Below are 20,855 nucleotides of genomic sequence, written 5' to 3' on the forward strand. Positions count from 1 at the left end.
CATGAGATAATTCTGGAGCTCTAAAGTGAGGGAATATTACAAGCTATTCTGTATACATAGATAATCTTTTAGTTCATCCGTTACTAGGTTCTTGTTTGCCAACCTACATTACTTGTAGCGTGAGATGTCCATCCTTCGACCAATGGGTGTTTTACAACAGTCGGCTCTTAATTACTCTATGGCTATGCAGCATGGCCTTTAAAAACAAAAGATTAGGGTTTTTGACCATAGGTATCTCTGAAGCACTGGTCACATATAGTGGAACGACCCAGTGAGCGATACCGGGGTTAGGTACAGGACACTAGGCAAATACAGAAAGTCGGTTCAGGATTTTTATCGGCTGTGGCTAGGATACGCATTACTTATCCTCAAGTGGTGTCTACATTGACGGGTAGCGTTGAGTGATGCAAGTTGGAAGAAAGCTAAGTCCGTCTGAGCCAAGATGTAACATTGGTTCACGAAGGAACTGATTGCTCGTCAAGCCATTTCAATAGATGAAGATTACCTGGTTGGAGTCTGCGTGATAACTGTTCGGAGACTTTGAGTGACATGTCTAAGTGGTGCAGATGGTGAACTGCCTATTTTCTTCTAGATCTTGAGTTCAAGTATTCGTTTTTCTATATTCTCAATGCCTAATCCTTTTTATCATCATTGTTACTACATTATCGCTATTCATTTAGTTAAATTCATACGTTTTGATGACTTGGTGTAACTAGTGCTTACGAACATTTGCGCTAAGCTCTAGATTGACTCTAACTAACTGAGATTCTATCAATGAGTTACGAAATGCAAAGCTAAAACATATTTACGCATTATTATTATTATTATTATTACTATTATTACTACTACAAATATTACCCCAAGTCTAAGGACGACAAAAGGACTAAGATATAATTTATAATGTATATTACCAATAACGTTAAAAATGTACATGCGAATGGAAAAATAAAATGTTAAAATCTAATTTTAATAAGTGGTGGTCCTTGTGAATCTGAAATACTTTTTCTACCAGTTAAAAATAGAGTTCCTAAGTGATCAACAGACTGTTTCAATGATTGAACTGAATCAGTGGTAACTTTTAGTGGACATCTGCACATGTAAACTAATTCATTCCCACATTGACTTTCTACCAACATTGATCTATAAACGAAAATAATTGTAATAGATATGTAGAAATACAAATTTTATTTAGCAAGTTACAGGAACTGATCCACGCTAAATAACATGAGGATCAATAATCTGAAGAAAATTAGATAATTTTCAGTATGAAACTGTTGAGATAGTTGAATTCTATCGAAATGACGAACCGATCTAAGTTAGACAACCATTGAAAATCTGGAAGCTCTGGACTGCCGTGACCGGTGGATGCGAGGAAGGTATCCATTAAAGTCAATGGAAGATGATCGCGCAATATCGTCAGTTGATTTAAGTTAGATTTGTACACCATTAGTACAATAGGAATTAAAGGTTTGGGCATGAAACTGAATGTATTGGTCTCGATTTCTGGTTGTGGGTTGTGAATGAACAACGCTGAGGAGTTCCATACCACAGCGAAACGACCGTCCGGTGCTTTCGGCTTTTCAATGGTTGTTTAGCTTAGATCAGTTTGTGATTTTAATAAAATTAGATAAGTACTCATCAAACGTTACCACCAACTATACATATCAATCTACATGTCCGTACAAAACCGTATGCCCCCAAATGCCCTGGTACGGCCGAGAGTGGAGAGAGTCTGCTCTCCCTCTCGAAATGCTCTCATATGGTCACGCGAATATATAGCTTCTGCCAGGGAAGTCCTACTCACTGCCTTCTCGTGGCATTACTGTTGTTTACGAAATTGGGAGGACGAAAAACGAATGTCCGGCGCTTTAGCCGGGTTGGTGGACACGGCGAGTTCACCTAGGGGAGTTGGAAAACCCTGATTCCAAACCAATGGTGCACATGGGCTCCAGGATCCTGATGGAACGAATGGCGTATGAACCTATTGTTGGTCACCGGCTACCATGGGACTGCATTTCCTCACGATGCTCCACTGCCTTGTGGACTAGACCTTTAGGTCAAAGGCTCGGGGTGTGGCCTCTTAAGAAAACCACCTGCTTCAGTCTCGGCACCTGGGCAGTATCACAGCCCTCACACAAATCAAATGAGATTTGTGAGGCGCATATGTATCTGGTGCTTCCTTGTATCAATATTTATGTGTTTAAATAAATAAATAAATAAAACAAAACCGTATTCATTGGAAAGACAGGCATCTAAATGGTTTACTGACTATATTCCAAAGAATCTGCATCTCAAAAGCCATGGCAGTAGTAAAGACTCAAATGCGTATGACCTTCTGGGTGCAAGTTAGGTATAGTTTGAATCTTCACTATTTGTGTTTGCAGAGACCATGATAATCAGGAAACTAAAATATATTTGTATTTACAGTTGTTGCTTAGACTTTAAGTAGCTTGACAATACAAATGAACAAAGAGAGTATTTTCTTCATACTGATTATAAATTGGTGTTGAACTCAAAGTTCTAACATGTTTTGTTACGTAGTACGATAAAATCACATTATTTTTAACCTCACGAAAATTATTTTGATTCAAACTAAATTTCGCCTCCGGAACAAATTAATGTTCCATAACTTATAATTCACTTCCTAAATCCTAAGTATATGAATGAAAACGTTACGATAATGATAGCCATACTTTATTTTATCCTCCAGTTCATCGTAACAACAATCCAGAAATAGACCTGATAGATATATAATCTTTAATTTTTCCAGCTTATAGACAGGTAACATAATTTCATCCACAGTTTGTGCATAAATTGGTGACAGACTTGCATTGGTTAGGCATGGATTATAACTAGAAAAAGAAATTATAAATGGAAGAAAATAATTTACAATTAACATATTTAGTGTGAATAAATTGGTAGTGATTTTAATTTTGGAACATTGAAATACTAATTGAAACACGAAAGGTAATCATTAAAGTCGGAGTTGTAGGACAATGATGTCGGAGGTTGGGTACTTTTTAGAGGTGACTACGGCAAATTCAACTCTTCAGAGGACTCACCGTAGAAGTAACGTCTTCTTAGTAGTCAGAATCTTATGGAGTCAGCTGCGGTCCGAATAGCACAGCAGTAACCCAATTGGCCGTATTAGAGCCTGACACAAGTTTGAGTTTCACAAGGAGTACCAGATCCCTAAATATTGCACTGAACCTAGATTCGAGGTAATCCATTGATTTCCTCCAATCACTGGGGAAACTGTTGTCTCGCTGGTAGGCCATACGATTGTTAAGATGAGCCACATGAATTGAAATATAATAACGAAGGCGACTGGTGTGTGTGGGCTAACGGATAGTTATTTGCGTCCCAACGTTCGTAAAATTTAGAGCTTGCAGTTAAGTCTCTTTATACGTGGAACACATAGACTACGCTTTTGCTGTTATTATCATTATTCAATTGAAGCTTTTCTTAGTGTTTCTAAAATTTTCAAAACATTTAATGATAATTTCTTACCTTGGAACACAATTTGAAACGGCTGAATCAGGAAATGAAATTCCAGCCGCTAAATGAGATAAAACTGTTAATCCTAAGCGAATATTTACAATATTTAAAAAATCTGACGTTTCGTCTGTTTCTGTGCATGTGCTTGATTTCTCTTCTTGTTTTAAAGGCAGTTTGTCCCATGAAATTAGTTCCGGTATTAGTATAGGTGATCCAGTGTAGTTAAACACCTCACATTGTGGTCGGATCTTTATTGGGAAAAAATAATAACAGAGAAAAGATGCAGATCACAACAACATTCTTTCCGCTTTCTCTCTTTTCCTCACCAAAACAATGCAACTTGCTACAGAATTTATGATGATTTAATAGTCTAACCTTTGTGTCTTAGGGTTATCTTATAGTCGAAATTATAAAATATCTTTTTTGAATGAATTTATTAAAGTTAATTCAATATTAGTGCATGAAACCATTCAATTAGCTTTCAGAAGATAGTTATCGATCATTAAATTATAGTTGAATAGTAATCCTGGGAAGCCAAAACAGTGACTGGCACTCATGATTTTGAGTGAAGTGTGCAGTAAATAAAGTAAAAAGTGATATTTGTAAGACGTGATGTAATTTTTGACAAACACTTGGAGTTAACCAGTTATGAACATCGTGGGACTGGACACAAGAGTGAATTCTTAAAAAAACTATCAAGCAAGTAAGTATTCATAGATATGGCGAGATAAAAAACACAGCAACAAAAGTACTTAGATTTCTCAGCATCAGAAAAATCAAAGACTTAAAATCGTTTATGAAACAACTGTTTTGAGATGACAAAATGCATACATTTAGTCTGGAGGGCTAAACTTATTTATTTATTTGAACACATAAATATTGATACAAGGAAGCACCAGATACATATGCGCCTCACAAATCTCATTTGATTTGTGTGAGGGCTGTGATACTGCCCAGGTGCCGAGACTGAAGCAGGTGGTTTTCTTAAGAGGCCACACCCCGAGCCTTTGACCTAAAGGTCTAGTCCACAAGGCAGTGGAGCATCGTGAGGAAATGCAGTCCCATGGTAGCCGGTGACCAACAATAGGTTCATACGCCATTCGTTCCATCAGGATCCTGGAGCCCATGTGCACCATTGGTTTGGAATCAGGGTTTTCCAACTCCCCTAGGTGAACTCGCCGTGTCCACCAACCCGGCTAAAGCGCCGGACATTCGTTTTTCGTCCTCTCAATTTCGTAAACAACAGTAATGCCACGAGAAGGCAGTGAGTAGGACTTCCCTGGCAGAAGCTATATATTCGCGTGACCATATGAGAGCATTTCGAGAGGGAGAGCAGACTCTCTCCACTCTCGGCCGTACCAGGGCATTTGGGGGAGAGGGCTAAACACTAAATAAGAAATATTACTATGAATGAAATACTGACTACAGAGTGTATATAATGAAATAAAAGTAGAGGATCTATTGTAGAAAGTTTACATTGTAACATAATTTGGTATGGAGCCATCAACTAACAGTAATTATCTAGTTTTCTAGATCATAAACATAGATCTATATGTAGCTGATTATGATTCGGATATACACAAATCAACAGACAATACTAACATTGTACTAAGCTTCTATAAATATAAACTATTTACAGAACAGAAATGAGTTACAGCAATTAAGTATATCTGTCTTGGGATATAGCGTTTTAATCTTAGTGGATCTGTAAGGATTAATTGAAGGAAATCGTTTTATTGATATATAGTAAAACTGAGCAAGATTACAAAAGTATGTTAGCAACATCATTACTATGATTGAATCAGTAAATTATCCAAATGTATTGCGAACACATTTAGTTTGTCTATCATGTTTCTACAACTTCAATGCTGTTTAGTTTGTGTACCCGACTTTCATCCAAGTTTTACGTGAGTGGAGGCTAGAGGTTTCATCGAAATGGAATGATCGGAGTAGTTGGAGAGGAGTTTAATCTTCTAACTGAAAGATTGAAATTCACATCCATTAGTCACAAGTCATTGCTCCACTATTATATAATGATACAAATTGTAACGTACTGAAAGTGCTTAAAGAACTTAGAGATTATGCTAATATAGCCGTATGTAGAATGGAGGATAATGAGAAAAAAAACTCAGCACCTTATTAATGTTGCAAAAACCATTTCAATACAATCTCCGATTACTTGCGCGGAGGAAAATATCACTGCAAAACATATATTACACGTTCACGTTAGTCAATACAGACATATTTTCTGGAAATCTATAAGCCTGAAAAGTATAGGGGTAAATAAGGTTTTTCAATGAAGATTTATGAATATACAGTTCCATAAAACGTACCACAAGATGTTTATTGTCATTTAGATATGAGGCAATGGATTCACTTTTAGGGGATTCATTTATTTGTATGACTGAAGAATCTGGTAACCAATCTACAAAGAAAGGACCAAGATTTCCAAGGCGTTGAGGGATACGAGTGCCCAATTCTAGGGGGTTAGTGAAAGCCTTGAAAAATGATCGAAGACGCGTATGTAATGGTCCATTTCGCTGAAATCGTGAACTTTTTAAATCAACTTGAAATCCTGAATAAGAGAATGATAAAAGAGACTAGAAAGTCTGAAAACAGGTTAGTAATAATGTTTGGGTTACGTTTCAGTTATATCTTAGAAAAGTATACGAAGAAAAATACATATTTGATTAAATTAAAACGAGTAAAAGATGATGAACGTGATAACCAAACCTATTATAGACGTGTTAGTTACTTTGAACACTTTAAAATATTTGGACTATCACTTCTATAATAGGAATACTAAATTTCCTTAACACTAAGGTCAACACTTCCTTTAGTTAGTTTTATTTTGAGAATACAGTGTGTAAACCAGTCAAATTATTCAAATTAGATTTTTAGGTATATCTACACTAAATTTCTTGAAAATATGAAGAGCAAAGAAAACTAGTTGACAATATGATAATATATGAAAAAGTTGAACTGAGTTTTAGTTAGCCGAGTAAGTGAACATTAGCCATTTGAGGTTGCTAAAGGCTTATGGATGCCCTAACAACTGATACCTTTAATTTGGGGAATAAAATTGATGAATAATTGAAAAGGAACAGATCAAAATATAATAATAATAATAATGATAATGGATAACACTACTGATTACAAGTTTGTGCTACATGGAGATTTTTTATCTTATTGTTCAGATACATAAACATTGGTACAAAGGGGCACCAGAATATATGTGCGCCATACGAAATAGCTATCATTCATTTTGTGTGTGGGCTAAGATATTGTCCGGGTGCCAAAGACAAAACGGGTGGTGTTTTAGGTCACTCTCTGAGCCTTCAACTTAGAGATCTAATCGTCAAGGCAGTGGAACAACTTTGGAAAATGCGGCCCCATGGTAGCCGATGACCAAGAATAAATTCATGTTACTTGTTCCCCAAATATTCTGGGGACCGTATGCACCATTGGTTTGGAGTCTGTTAGCGGGTAATAAACCGGATTAAGGCATGTTATGTGCATTATCGTGCGCGCTGATTGGCTAATTCTAAACCAATCAGCCCTGGCAAATTATTGGAGAAAAATTTAGAAGCTTCTTATACCTATACTATAAATATATGAACATTTGTCTAACCGTTGATTGCTGCTCACTTACCATTGTTATTTTGAATACAATTTCGTTCCTGTTCAACGTGTTCTGATTTTGGGGTCTTGTCAAGTGTCATCTTATAAGAATACTAAGCAATAGGAGTAGCCGGGTAGTTTATTAACAAATACATTTATAACAGAGTCAAGATTTTCTAACTCCCCTAAATGGATCCTCTGTACTCACCAACGCCGTTTAAGTGCTGGACATCCGCTTTTTGTCCTTTCAATTTCGTAAACAACATCGCCGCGAGAAGGCAGTGGTCATATGAAAGTATTTCGAATAAACGGGCTCTTCCCATCCTCGGCTGTACCAGGGATTTGATGGACTACTGAGTCAAAAGATGAACGTTTACTTATTTGAACTTGCAGTTTAAAAGAGGTCACTGAGATATTTTAAACACATTGCTTCTATTTTCTGTAGTTATTTGCCTGCTTTTTAAGTGTTGATTCTAATCTGGTGCAGTGTTACATATGATAAACTGATCAGGTACACTGTATCGTTATACCAAATAAAGAAATACATAAAAAACACTGGTCCCCGGTTGCATAAATCTAAGTAGAGGGAGTGTGACCCAAATTAGTGAGCTGCAGAAAACTACGAAAAAAATTGTAGTTTCTATGAAAATTTATTTAGATAGGCAGAAAAAAATGATGAATTACGTAGTATAACATGAATAGAATTTGTAAGAAACTTCGTCAGTGATGCGAGAAATACGACCAGGAAATAGAAAAAGAACTCACGATAGAAAAATTGTATTTTTTCTTGTTTAACTTTTTTAGCGGATAATCCGAAACCAGAGTACACAACTGGAGACATGTCCAGGGTTAAAATAGCTGGAAAATATTATAATGAATCACAAAACAAGAGTAATTTGCCTGTATAACAATTGAGTAGAAAAGGTTAGTGTTAGTTTTTTCTTCGATGTTTGAATAATTAAAAACAAAGACTCTGCGAAACATTTTTTTAAAAAGGAAGAATTTAATAAGACTATAGGTTTCAGAATATTATAACTAATGTCAAAATAAACTGAAGTCAAATATACAGTTAATTCTAATAACGTGAAATAGTAATAATAATGACCACTGAAAATCTTACATACATATGTAGCAAACGAGAACACAGGTGGGGATAACCGATTGTATTTAAATACAAAATCTCTTGGTAAGGTATGAAAACCATACACTGAATACTTCATTTGGAAATTTCCATCCTTTGTCCTTCACATTATGCATGATTCTTCCAGTCCACGATTCCTTTCTATTTTCCCTTCTATTCTCCTCAACTTGATCTTCTTAGCCTTCTGCTGTTAGGTTTTCCACTTGCGAATTTTGTTACAAATGATATATAATAGTAAGTATAAAACTCTTATGTTGCCTACTTTGATACACTTACCCTATCCCATAGCCCTATATATTACCGTGTAACAGTTCTATTTATGTGTTGCTAAATGGATTTTCGGAATTTTAGTAACTACATTTTTATTGTTTTTATACATTATCAACAATCAAGAATATGCATTCATCTAATTGGTTTGCATGTGCACTTGATTTAAGTCATGTTTCATGTACGAATACAAAACAAAATCCGATAAAATGTATTAGCTTTTCGTTACAATTTCGATTACCGTTGGCTTAAAAGATACTCGTGAATCAAAGATAATCGTATTGTACTCAGAGTTAGATACACGCGAAACGCCCAACAACTGTCTAATGAAGAAGGTTGGTAGACAACGGTTTGGAGACAGAGGCAAAATTACTTGTAGGTTCACGTATTTTGCTTTTGGCTGTTGTTTTTTACAGTAATACATAGAATCGAGGACAGAACTGTGAACTACATGCTAACATTCAGAATATACTGACACAACGACTGCAGCAGTTCCTGAAGTCGGACTAAAATCGCTTCATTGATCAGTATACTCAATTTAGAAGCAAATCTTAACATACTGGGAACACTTAGTGGATAGTTATAACAAAATAGAGTGAAGAAGTGGTCTGAGTTTTAACAGACTTGACACTTCATACATCCTATTTTGGAGTTGAACTCATGAGTAGTCTTTTATTTATTCCTCTACAATCTTAACCACTGTCAGATTCTCTTATTATAGCATTTGTGAATGTTCTGTATTTTCGATATTAATGGTGATTTCTTATTAGAAACCTAAAACTTGACTTATTATCGTACCAAGTAATAATGAGCATTGGAACCTAGAAAGCACATCTCAAAGTATCCGACGCTTATCAATTAAATGGACAAGTATTACGGTAGGGGCTGACTTTTTTTACTATGACTTGAATCTAGAACCTGTCGTTTACAACGTCATCTTATCTTATAAGCTAATAAATAAACACTCATTTCTTGTTGAAAAATTATTATTTGTCATTGGATTTTTCAGCCTATTGTAGGCGATTTTTCTACAATTTGATTACTATGTAGAGAGCAAATTATACGGAGTTATATATAACTACTTATCAGAAAAAGGTGAAGGTCAGCCAATTAAATAAGAGATAGGAAAAAACTTACATTTTCGAATAGAAAGATCAAACTCTGGTAATGGTTTTATGGGCAGAACTGTAACAGCTCCTGAAATATAACATTAAAGGGATATCACATGATAGTAAAATATCCTTCTGAAGTGAACATAAAACTTGTATCATACAGATAAAACTTCTGGGTTAGAATAATAAAAAGAAATAGTTTAGCCACAGGAGCAAAGAATATACTGTTAATCTCTTGCCTACTTAGCACATATTAAGACAATTCAAGTAAGAGACTACTGTATTACGATTAATCGTTTATAACCAACTTTAACAACTTTGTTTTATAGTCTCCGTTTACCTACCACATCTTAGTCAGTAGTTGCGCTATTGGTGAAAGCCATAACGCTGAGTCACAAGCCAACAAACACTACTACAATAAAAAGCACTTCTGTAATTATAAATTCGTGCATGGTCATCAAGGAAAACCTCAGTAGCTTTCGTTAAATCTTAGCTTGAGCATTTCAAGAACACCGTCTTTTCGCTTTGACAGGCTTTTACTTTACGAGATGATTGAAACTAGTTGCCCGACCGTTTCTGCTACCTTGGCGTGGTGGTCAGGCTTGTTTACCGCAATGAACCAATTCAGTTATAGTGGCTGGAACAATCGTTCCTCTAGGTCCTAACCATGCCAGGTAGATCGGCTGAAGAGCGGTAAGAATAAAAGCAGCACACTCAAGGTTCGAGGGCGAAGTCGTACTGCTAACTGTACAGAGGTGTGACGGCAGTAAGCTGTTTCCTTCAGACAATCAGCATAATAGCGATATTGCCTTCCCATAAGGAGGATGGGGTTAGAAAAGATCGACCCTAAAAATGCACACCCCAACTTATCCCATGGATTTCCATCGCCGGCGGTAAGCTCCCAACAAGTACGCAACTAACACGAAAACTACTGAAAAAAGAGTCGTGTGTCACTGACCTCAAGCAATTGTCCCTTGGGCACTACGGTCACGCTCTCAGGTCACTAAGACCACCTCTAACCCAGTTTCCTTTTCAGGTACCGAAAGAAGAACCCTTTCACAGTGTGGGCAACAGAGAAGTTATAGACGCCCTCATACTTCTAATAGCACTCAAAATCACTGTATTCATAATCAATTTTCCTATTATTTCTCCTACCTCGACTTTCAACTTCCTCCTCAAGTGTCACCATAGCCAACGATTCCAGTGAGCAAAACTGTCCCATGTCTACTGGAACCTCTCTACAAACTACACATTGGAGCCTTCAACGTACGCACCCCATTACAAATCGGCTAGCAGGCCTCCTTGGCTAAGACCCTAGAATCTCGTACCACTGATGTATGCTGTGTCTCCGAAACACGCATACAGGATTCTAGTGTAGTCATTCACTTGACCTCAGCTTGCCAAAACGGAGAGCCAACGAGATACACCCTTCGTGTATCTGGCGACCTGATGGCTAGTTCTCATGGACTTGCAGGTGTAGGCATAGCACTGAGTACGAAGGAAGAACAAACACTATGAGAAGGGATCCATGTTAACAGTCGCCTATGTGCTGTTCAGCTAAACGGGTTCGTAAGAGCTTGCAAGGATAGGGACACACGTCGTTTCTGCCTACGCTTTCACTGACTGCAGCCCGGAAGAAGTGAATTTTACAGGAAGCTTTCTGAGCTTCTTCAAAAAATCTAAACACTCAGACATAGTACTCGTAGCGGGTGACTTTAATGCCCAAGTAGGTAGTTTAAACTACACAGGAAGACATTAAGGTGGGTATTTTGTTATACCGGCTCAGAGAACAGATAGTGATGACCGTCTGCTGCAACTGTTCTCATACAATCGTTTATTTTTAGCAAGCACTAATTTTAAGCATTAGGAGAGACATCGTCTAATATGATGACCTTCTGCATCAAACTAACAATGGACTTGAATAGACCATATTGCCACCAGTTATCGTTGGAGAGGCTTGATAGAAGACTGCCACTAGTTCCGGAGTTCATGTTTAGACTCTGATCATGCTCTAATACGAGCATGCATTTGCTTGCGCCTCAATGGACGCAGAAAAACTACACTAAGAAGACCCATTAGGATTGAACTGAGTGACGAGAAAGTCAAAAGTAGATTCCAGAAACAACTGAGGTCACACTTAGGCAGTTCTGAAAACGGGGCTGACCCAAATGTGGTTTGGAAAGATATACAAGCAGCTGTGGAAACGGCAGCGACATCTATCAGTAATTTGAACCAAAGGGTTTAAAAAAGCCAATGGATTACTTTTAAGTCTATTGCACTGATGGATTCTCGTAAACTCATCCCATCAGGCTCCGAACACGATGAAGAGCGAAAGCAAGTCAGATCTAGGTTAACCAAAAGTCTACGGAACGATCGTGAGCAAAGGTGGGCAACGAAAGTAAAAGAAATGGAAAATGCAGCGGCTGTAGGCAACACCAGACAACTCTTCAGACTAATAAAAGAAACCGGAATTAAGGAGTCAAGTGCAATTGAGACAATCTCGAAACAAAACGATACTCTTATCTGCCCTCAGCCCAGACGTTTACAACAATGGTCGGAATATTATAAGGAGCAGGTCGACTGGCCTTCGGCTACTCTACAGTTATGTACCATTCCTAAACAGTCTGAATGGAACACTGAAGTAGGTCACCCGACTCTAGTTGAAGTTCAAAAGGTTATAGCTAATCTGAAACGAGGAAGGGTAGCTAGTCCAGATGGATTGGCTTCAGAGGTCTTAAAGTATGGTAGTCCAATTTTAGCGAAAGTTTTGGAGTTGGACGTAATCCCTTCGGATTGGTCACAATCACTTATTGTCCCAATATACAAGAAGGGGACAAAATCATCCTATGATAACCACAGAGGGATTAGTTAGACTAAAATACTAGCCTCAATAATTATCGGGCGCCTAACAAAGACTCATGAACTGCAAACAAGAGAAAATCAGTCTGGCTTCAGACCTGGTCGTGGCTGCATCGACTACATATTCACCATTCATCAGGTTTTAGAATACAGACATGCTTATCAGCGTTCGACGATGATAGTTTTTCTTGACTTCACTTATCTTGGAAGTCTGATTAGCCCTAATGAGTTGGTGTCTGACGAAATCTCTTCATGGATTCACAAAGCTCATTTGGCTTCTGCCAACTTACATCACCTATGGCGAAGGCGAAATATCCGTCTATCAATTAAGGGGAGAGTATATTGCTCAGCAGTTTGTTCTATTCTTCCTTACGGCTGCGAAACGTGGCCATTGAGTATACTCGTAAGTTACTAGTACTTGACCACTGATGTCTTAGAAATATTGATCGCATCTGCTAAGATCACCGGGCAAGTAATAGTGAGGTTAGACGCAGAGTATTAGAGAATGATGGTAAATCAGTTGGTGAGGCTGTAAATCCTCACCTGTTGAGATAATTGGGCCACGTGTTATGTATGCCTGAACACCGAATACCACGACGCGCAATACTGACTAGTATTGGGGATGGTTGGAAGAAAGTTAGGAGCGGCCTAACCAAAACGTGAGATCAGTGCTAGAAGTCATTAACTTCAAGTCTGGACCATGCTGGTAGTTGTAGACTACTTGGTTGGGGTCCGCGCGACTATCGTAACCAATGGTTGGAGACTGGGTGACATGGCTCAGAACCGAGTACAATGGCGTAGGTGTATATACTCTTTGTCCTCTCTTAAACGGTGAGACTAGAATTGCTTTCTATCTTCCTTCCTTCTAGTATTATGTCCTTATACACAATCTTTCCGTTATATATTACTGCCATTGAAGTAACTAATATGAATTTGGTGTTCATCTTGTTGTGCGAATGAGGTGTGGCAACTTGGACCGATGCATATATGTGCCTGGTCCTACGTTGTACCTGACTGACTCAAACTAGTTAGCCTATCTAACTTAGTCTCGTCTGGTAAGCTCATAGTTTTATTAGCAATTATAACGTACAATGCATTCCACAACACAGAACTATGCTTCGGTTTGGGCACCCGGGCAGTATCACAGCCCACACACAAATGACATGAAATGACGCACTACACTGCTCTCGTTACTAATAGAAGAAAGACAATTTACCTTATTATTATTATTATTACTATTATTTACTACGTCGCTTTTTCACTCCCTTTATTCCCAAATTGTGTATCCTTCCTTTCCAACTTATGCAGTAGGTCGCCCATGGTGGAAACTCTGTCCTATCTAAACGGTCTCCAGTCACTGTCTGGTTGAAAGTGAATGCTTCCACCGATTACGAATACTGAAGCAGTCTTTCTGAAACCACGTACGCCGTTCAAGCTGGCTTCCTTCAACGTTCGCACACTAATGCAGATCGGACAACAGATGGGGCTGGCTATGTCTTTAGAAAGTCTTAATGTTGATGTTTGCTGTCTATCCGAGACGCGTATTCAAGACTCTAGTGAAGTACTACAAATTCGCTCTCCATCTGTCGATTCGAAAAGCTTGTTTCACGTGCGCTTATCCGGGGACTCTGTGGCATCTTCGTCCGGTCTTGCAGGCGTTGGTGTTGCACTAAGCGCTAGGGCTGAGGCAGCACTAATCGATCCCCATTAACAGTCGGTTATGTGCTGTTAGATTAGAAAGTTCCATCAAAATGAGAAGAAACCGGCGTGAGAAACGGTGTCTTTTCGTCATCTCCGCCTATGCCCCGACAGATTGCAGCCCGGATGCAATCAAGGATGAGTTTTACCACCAGTTAACAGTTCTCCAGAAAGCGCGTTCGACAGATATTGTAGTACTAGCTGGAGACTTGAATGAACAGGTCGGGCGTCTAGGCACAGAAGAGAGTCGTTTAGGTGGCCGATGGGGACTTGTTGGTCGCAGGACAGATAACGGGGACCGTTTGCTGCAACTGTGCACAGACCACAACCTGTTTCTGGCCAGCACTAACTTCCGGCACAGTCATCGCCGGTGTGCCACCTGGCGTCCTCCCTCTGCATCTCAAGCCTGGACTCAGATTGATCACATCGCGATCAGCTACCGCTGGCGTGGTTGTGTACAAGACTGCCGCTCCTTTTGGAGTACCTATCTGGAGTCTGATCATGCCCTGGTATGCGCCAATTTCACCTTACTTTTCAGTGGTCGAAGGATTGACCACCACCAACGGATAGATGTTAGTAAACTGGCTGCAACTTCTGTTGCAAGTAAGTATCGAGCGGAGCTAGCTTCTAGGTTAGCTACCACCCCACCGAAAAGTATAGATGAGCATTGGTTGCATCTTCACGACGCCATGAAAATGGCGAGTAAAGCCGCTTGCGGCTTCGCGAAACGTCCCGCTTGTAAGCACTGGGTTTCTTCTGGCTCCTTACAACTGATGGAAGCTCGTCGGTCTACTCCGGGTGACCGTGAGTTTGACCACAAACGAAGGATGTTACGTAGTGAAATCGGGCAAAGCTTGCGTAAGGACTGAGAAGCCTGGTGGTCGGAGCGTGCTAATGAGCTAGAAGCAGCAGCTGCATCTGGTAACTGCCGGAAGCTCTTCCAACTCATCCGAGCCACTGGCAGCAAGAAGTCTGGTGTGAGTGAAACAATCTACGAGGATGACGGGATGCCAATCACTAACATCTCTCGACGTCTTGGACGATGGGCGGAATTTTTCGAAGGGCAGTTCAACTGGCCTGCTGCTCCGGCAACATCAACCAGTTTGTCCTGCCCCCCATGGCCGGTGACGACTGATCCACCAAACGAGGCGGAAGTCCGCAAGGAACTCCAACTCTTGAAGCGCTACAAATCACCGAGCCCAGATGACTTACCTCCGGCTCTTTTTAAAGATGGTGGTGACTTTCTGGCTAAGGAACTGACGGTGTTGTTTGCAAAGGTTTGGGAGCTAGAAAGTGTTCCAACATCATGGAATGAGCTGATAGTTGTCCCTATCTTTGAAAAGGATTCACGCCGTTTCTGTAACAACTATCGGGGATAAGTCTACTTCCAATTGCGTCCAAACTATTGGCTTCTGTCATTCTTCGAGAACGATTGACTCGTGAAGAGCAGGCTGGTTTTCGTTCTGGTCGAGGATGCATTGATCACATCTTCACCCTCCGCCAAATGTTAGAACACCGTCACACTTATCGCAGGCCAACAATCGTAGTGTTTCTTGATATCAGGGCTGCCTTCGATTCGTTGGACAGGACTGTTCTCTGGGATTGTCTATTGAAGAAGGGTGTGCCTGAGAAGTTCATTAACATCTTAAAGGCTCTGTATACGAACACCTCAGGCAGAGTGAGGGCATACAACCACCTTTCTCCCTTGTTCCATTCGAGCAGTGGGGTTAGGCAGGGTTGCCCAATCTCACCATTCCTCTTCAACTTTGCCATCGACGACATCCTAGAAACAGCTCTGATGGATGTAAGTAATGGCGGTGTGGATATGTTGCCTGGAGAACGACTTCTCGACCTCGAGTATGCGGATGATATTGTCTTACTGTGCGATAATGCCCAAGGCATGCAATCCGCACTTAATCAGTTGGCAATCAGTGTCCGCAGGTACGGCATGTGCTTTGCACCCTCCAAGTGCAAAGTACTCCTACAAGATTGGCAGGATTCTAATCCTGTACTCACCCTAGATGGTGAGCAGATTGAAGTAGTTGAGAAGTTCGTGTATCTAGGTAGCTATATAAGTGCTGATGGTGGCGTGAGTGATGAGATTGATGCATGTATAATGAAAGCCAGAGCGGCTTATGCCAATCTGGGCCATCTTTGGCGCCTTCGTGATGTTAGTCTGGCTGTAAAAGGTCGGATCTACAACGCGTTGGTGAGAGCAGTTTTGCTCTATGCTTGTGAAGCCTGGCCTCTCCGAGTTGAGGATGTCAGACGACTCTCTGTGTTCGATCATCGTTGTCTCCGAAGGATTGCTGACATACAGTGGCAACACCATGTTAGTAATGCAAAGGTTCGGCATCGTGTGTTCGCGCACACAGACGATAATTCAATTGGTGTCACCATCTTGAAACACCGACTTCGGTGACTTGGACATGTTTTACGAACGTCGTCCCAGAGACTTCCACGTCGTGCATTATTTGCCGACTCTGGGACTGGTTGGAAAAAGCGGAGAGGAGGTCAGTGTATGACATAGTGTCGTGGCATGAGAGAAAGCTGCAAAAGGCTAGCTTCTGTTGGTCCTTCATGACTCCCTGGCTGGGGTCCGAGAGATGGTGCAACACAGTGGCTAGAGACGTTATCAGATATAGATCAGAATAGAAGGCAGTGGCGATCCTGCTGCAACCTTCTTTTACTTTCTACATAAAGAGTGGTTCTAACGTTCTTAACTGAAAGAGTCTTCTGGTTGTACATTTCAGTCCGCCTTATCTTTTCATCCCTTCTCTTCCTACTTTCATTATTTTGTGTGGCGCATATGTATCTGGTGCCCTTTTGTACCAATATATATGTGTTTAAATAAATAAATAAATGAATACTATGTGGACCATACTTTGACTTTCCATATCTTGCAAGCTGAGAAGAAAAATCGCATTAACTGACGAATATTTTTAATATCACTAATATTACTTCTTTTTAGATTCAACATACCTCGTCGACAAAATCCTGCAATAAACTGTTCCTCCATGAGTTTGGCAGGATCCAGCTGTATAATAATACTGGAATTTTTAAACTGTTCGACAACAGTGATCACATTTTTTGCTGCACTTTCATGTTCTGTGATAAAGATAACCTGAAAATATTACACTAGCAACAAAATGGACTGTACATTTTCCAGAAGACGAACCATGTCATGTGAGACCCGATTTCTGACTAAAAATTTGGATGTCATTAGAAAAGCTCATAGAAATGTGAACAGGATTATTGATGATAGTTAACCTAAGATCCCCTACTAGACATAAATGGTATTAGATTTGCTATTAGACATTCATAAGATATTCAGAGGGTTAAATACTGAGGATACTAACGAATTTTTGTCGTATATAAGGACCAAAGGTCATCGAAACTTCTGAACAACTGTCTGGAGACTTGCATCGTGTTTAATAATCTAGTTTTGATAATTTCACACTGGACCTCGATACTTAATAAAAAACCCAAGTATCTGCGACAATCTATCAATACAGATAGTTTGAATTTTCATACCCAAATCCTTCCTGGTGGTTAATCAGTTTTGTATTGACAATATGTATTATAAAACAAATGAACGCCCACCAAATGTTCTTTACTTGCCGGACGGTTTTATTAGAAGTGAGAGGCGTAATTTATGGTAACACGAAACTAGAGTACAGTGTATATACAACTATACAACATTTTCTGGAAGAAAAAGGCGTAGTATCGTGGATGTTTTCCTGCTTATTAAACGAAGGATGTGCATGCCAAGAGACCTTTTCAGAATGAAATGACAACTTTACAACCTGTTTTTTACACCTACTTCGAACTATCGACGACAGATTGACTCGTGCTTAGGCGTCAGCATTTTAAACTCAGCTGAACTGGTATATGTATTCTCCAAAAATTGAATCATACTGAGTTTTCGAAGCAGGGATAATTTCAAGCGCTTGTGTATGGGTGCTTTTAGGACGTGGGAAGAATTAAATTTAGTTCATGAAACATTTACTGTAGACCGATGTAAACACTTGGGGTCATAGTATTCAGTCACCTAAACGAAATGAAGCTCAGTGTTAGTTCAAAACCAAATATTTTGATCGTACATCATAGCTCCACTGGTTTAGCTCCAGATTTTTGCTGCTAGAACAGAACGCATATGGTCTGTGTATCTTTTTCTAGTAGGCTTTTAAGTGACTAGTCTTTTTTTAAATGAGTCAATTGAAGGGGTGGACACCACTCCTTCGTGTAACAGCTTCCAAGAATCGATGACTTATTGTGCAAACCTCTATTCTACAGTTATCTTGTTTGTTCTTGGCTATTACACTCTAAGTTGTCCTAATCCCGTAGAAAATAAGATATAGCATGTCAAAAACTACTTCTTAGTGTTCTGTACATCAACATCAGATTACCTCTTAATCTGTGACAGAACGGAGTAAAGAGGTCTAGCTTTTCGAGCTACCCTGTGCATGAGAAGCTAGACTACTTTACTCTATCTTATTTCAGAAAGAGAGATCTGATTTTCATATAAAGAAACCATTTGATTTTGCTCAAATAGGTCCAAATGGTTCACAGAGCTTTATTTTACACAGTAAGATAGCTTGATTATTATCCGGATAAGATTTACTAGGTAAAATGGGACTTCACCAATCTTAAGCTGGGTACTACAACACTACTCCCGAGGAGTGGCTCATTTAAATCTGGCACGGTAGAAAAGTCAGGTCTTTTCAAAGCCGCCCGTCGTCCTCTTCAACGACCTTGAACGGCCTGACAAGATGCTATCACTCCGTATTTCAATTGTTGAAGGTCTGTCCAGTATCCGTTGGGTTGCACGAATATCACGTTTTCTCATATACAAGTGGTCTTCTGCTGCAGCGCAACCACAAAATCATTGAGAAGAACATTGATTTAGCTCTCTCTGTCTTGTAGTGTGCACGTTGGACCGATTGTTATTTCTCAACTTCCCAATCTCCCCATCTTGGGGAAAATTCTGTCCGGTTTGGGTAAATTTAAGGGATAATTATGATCGAGGGCGTTCTGTTCTGTTTTTCCGGAAGCAAAAAGAATTGCGAGCAGATGTAACCTAGATCGTGTATAAATTGTGACATACCAGTGTTCTTACCATCATATGCAACTGGCATATATAAGAAGACGAACTCTTACACGTAAGGTTGATCAAATGCGAAATATAAACCGTATAGTTCATAATATTCCTAGACATTGCAGTTGATGGAAGAAAGGTAACACTTACACCCTTCATAAGAACAGCAATTTCACTAACGAGACTAAGCAAACAGTATGTAGATTCAACGAAGCCAATTCTTACTTAAGAATCATCAATAAGTAGGTTGGACTGCAGTTTCTCTGATGCTTGTCGTTTTGTAGTATTTTCTACGATAGAACATATGGACTTGAATACAACAAAGTGTGGAAACGTGACAAGAACTGTCTATATAATAAGAGGTTCTTTGTAGTAGTATTTTTAACTTAACTACATACCCAACTTGTAAACTGGTTTCTCTGCATCAAATATTGCTCTTCCTGTACCATTAGTATTGATGAACCAATAAACTTTTGTCCCATTTTTATTTTCGTCTTCTTCGTAGTTTCATGGGGAGATATACCGATAATCATAATGGGTAACTGTTTGTAAAAAAATTGAAAAAAACTAATAAGTGTTTGCTTCATAAGTACCTGTTTCGTTACGAAATTTTGTAGTACTGTATCAATTAAGATGTTTCTCTAGGATGATGCCCTGAGGGACCCTGCTAGGACATTTCATAGCCTGAGAGAGAGTGAAGTTAACCCTGACCTTAAAATGTCGACTTTCTAGATATGAAGCGAGTCAGTCAATCAGGGTGGGTTGATACCTATTCGTTTAAGCTTATTGATAAGACATGTGTGGTTGACCCTATCAAAAGCTTTTGAGAAATCAAGGTAAATGACGTCAACCTTCCCCTTGCGATCAAGGATGAATGTCCATCTATCCACCGCAGTCAGCAGGTTGGCCATACAAGAATGACCTTTTCTGAAAACATGCTGTTGGGGTGAGAAGTTTAAGGATAATAAGTATTCATGTATACCGTCGTATATTAGAGACTCCATAATTTTGGAAGGTATGGAGAGAAGGGCCACTGGTTGGTAGCTTGAGGGTTCACTGCGTCGACCTCACTTGAAAATTGGTGTGATGTGAGCCAGATCCCAAATTTCCGGCAGTTTTCCTCGGCTTAGCGAGTGTGAAAACATCACGCTAAGTGGTGATGCCAGGATCGAAGCTGCTTCCCTCAGTGTAGCAGAATAAACCATATCCGGACCGGGAGGAGTGTCTTTTCTTATGTACTGCAATTTACGGAGAACCAGGTCAGTGCCCAGGTCCACTTCGGAAAGTCCTGTACAGATGCAGGTGGAGCTATCATCAGTATAGTTGATGTGGGTCGGCTGAAATGTCTGAGAGTATTGTTCAGCCAAAACATTAGCGGCATCACCGTCGTTATTGGTTGGACCATTAGAACCTAGCAGTTGGGAAACTCCAGTTTTGCCTTGTCGAAGAGAAGCTGCGTAACGGAATAAGCTTTTCGGTTTGGAGACAAATTTATCGATAAGCTTGGTCTGGTACTGAAACCTGACTTCTTTTATTGCCTTTGTGCATATGTTCCTTATAT

The 20,855-nt window shown here is 39.5% G+C and overlaps 1 protein-coding gene across 2 annotated transcripts; it reads right to left on the bottom strand.

Annotated features, from left to right (window-relative positions):
- Positions 1-953: 953 nt before the first annotated feature.
- On the bottom strand, positions 954-18,944 carry Smp_067590.1 (hypothetical protein; the record flags this gene model as incomplete). 2 transcript variants are annotated; one of them, XM_018788505.1, is made up of 9 exons in its annotated part: positions 18,821-18,873; positions 17,357-17,400; positions 17,179-17,320; positions 9,665-9,724; positions 7,885-7,977; positions 5,832-6,073; positions 3,511-3,746; positions 2,694-2,852; positions 954-1,140 (listed from the first exon to the last, which is right to left on the bottom strand). In XM_018788505.1, the coding sequence occupies exons 2-9, from the start codon at positions 17,375-17,377 to the stop codon at positions 954-956; spliced, it is 1,140 nt and encodes a 379-aa protein (XP_018654042.1). In that variant the 5' UTR covers positions 17,378-17,400; positions 18,821-18,873. The 2 variants fall into 2 exon arrangements, with proteins under 2 accessions (XP_018654042.1, XP_018654041.1); XM_018788506.1 differs by lacking the exon at positions 17,357-17,400 and having other exon boundaries at positions 17,179-17,304; positions 18,821-18,944.
- Positions 18,945-20,855: the final 1,911 nt, after the last annotated feature.

The sequence above is a fragment of the Schistosoma mansoni genome, chromosome W, assembly GCF_000237925.1.
Source record: "Schistosoma mansoni strain Puerto Rico chromosome W, complete genome".
Taxonomy (NCBI): Eukaryota; Metazoa; Platyhelminthes; class Trematoda; order Strigeidida; family Schistosomatidae; genus Schistosoma; species Schistosoma mansoni.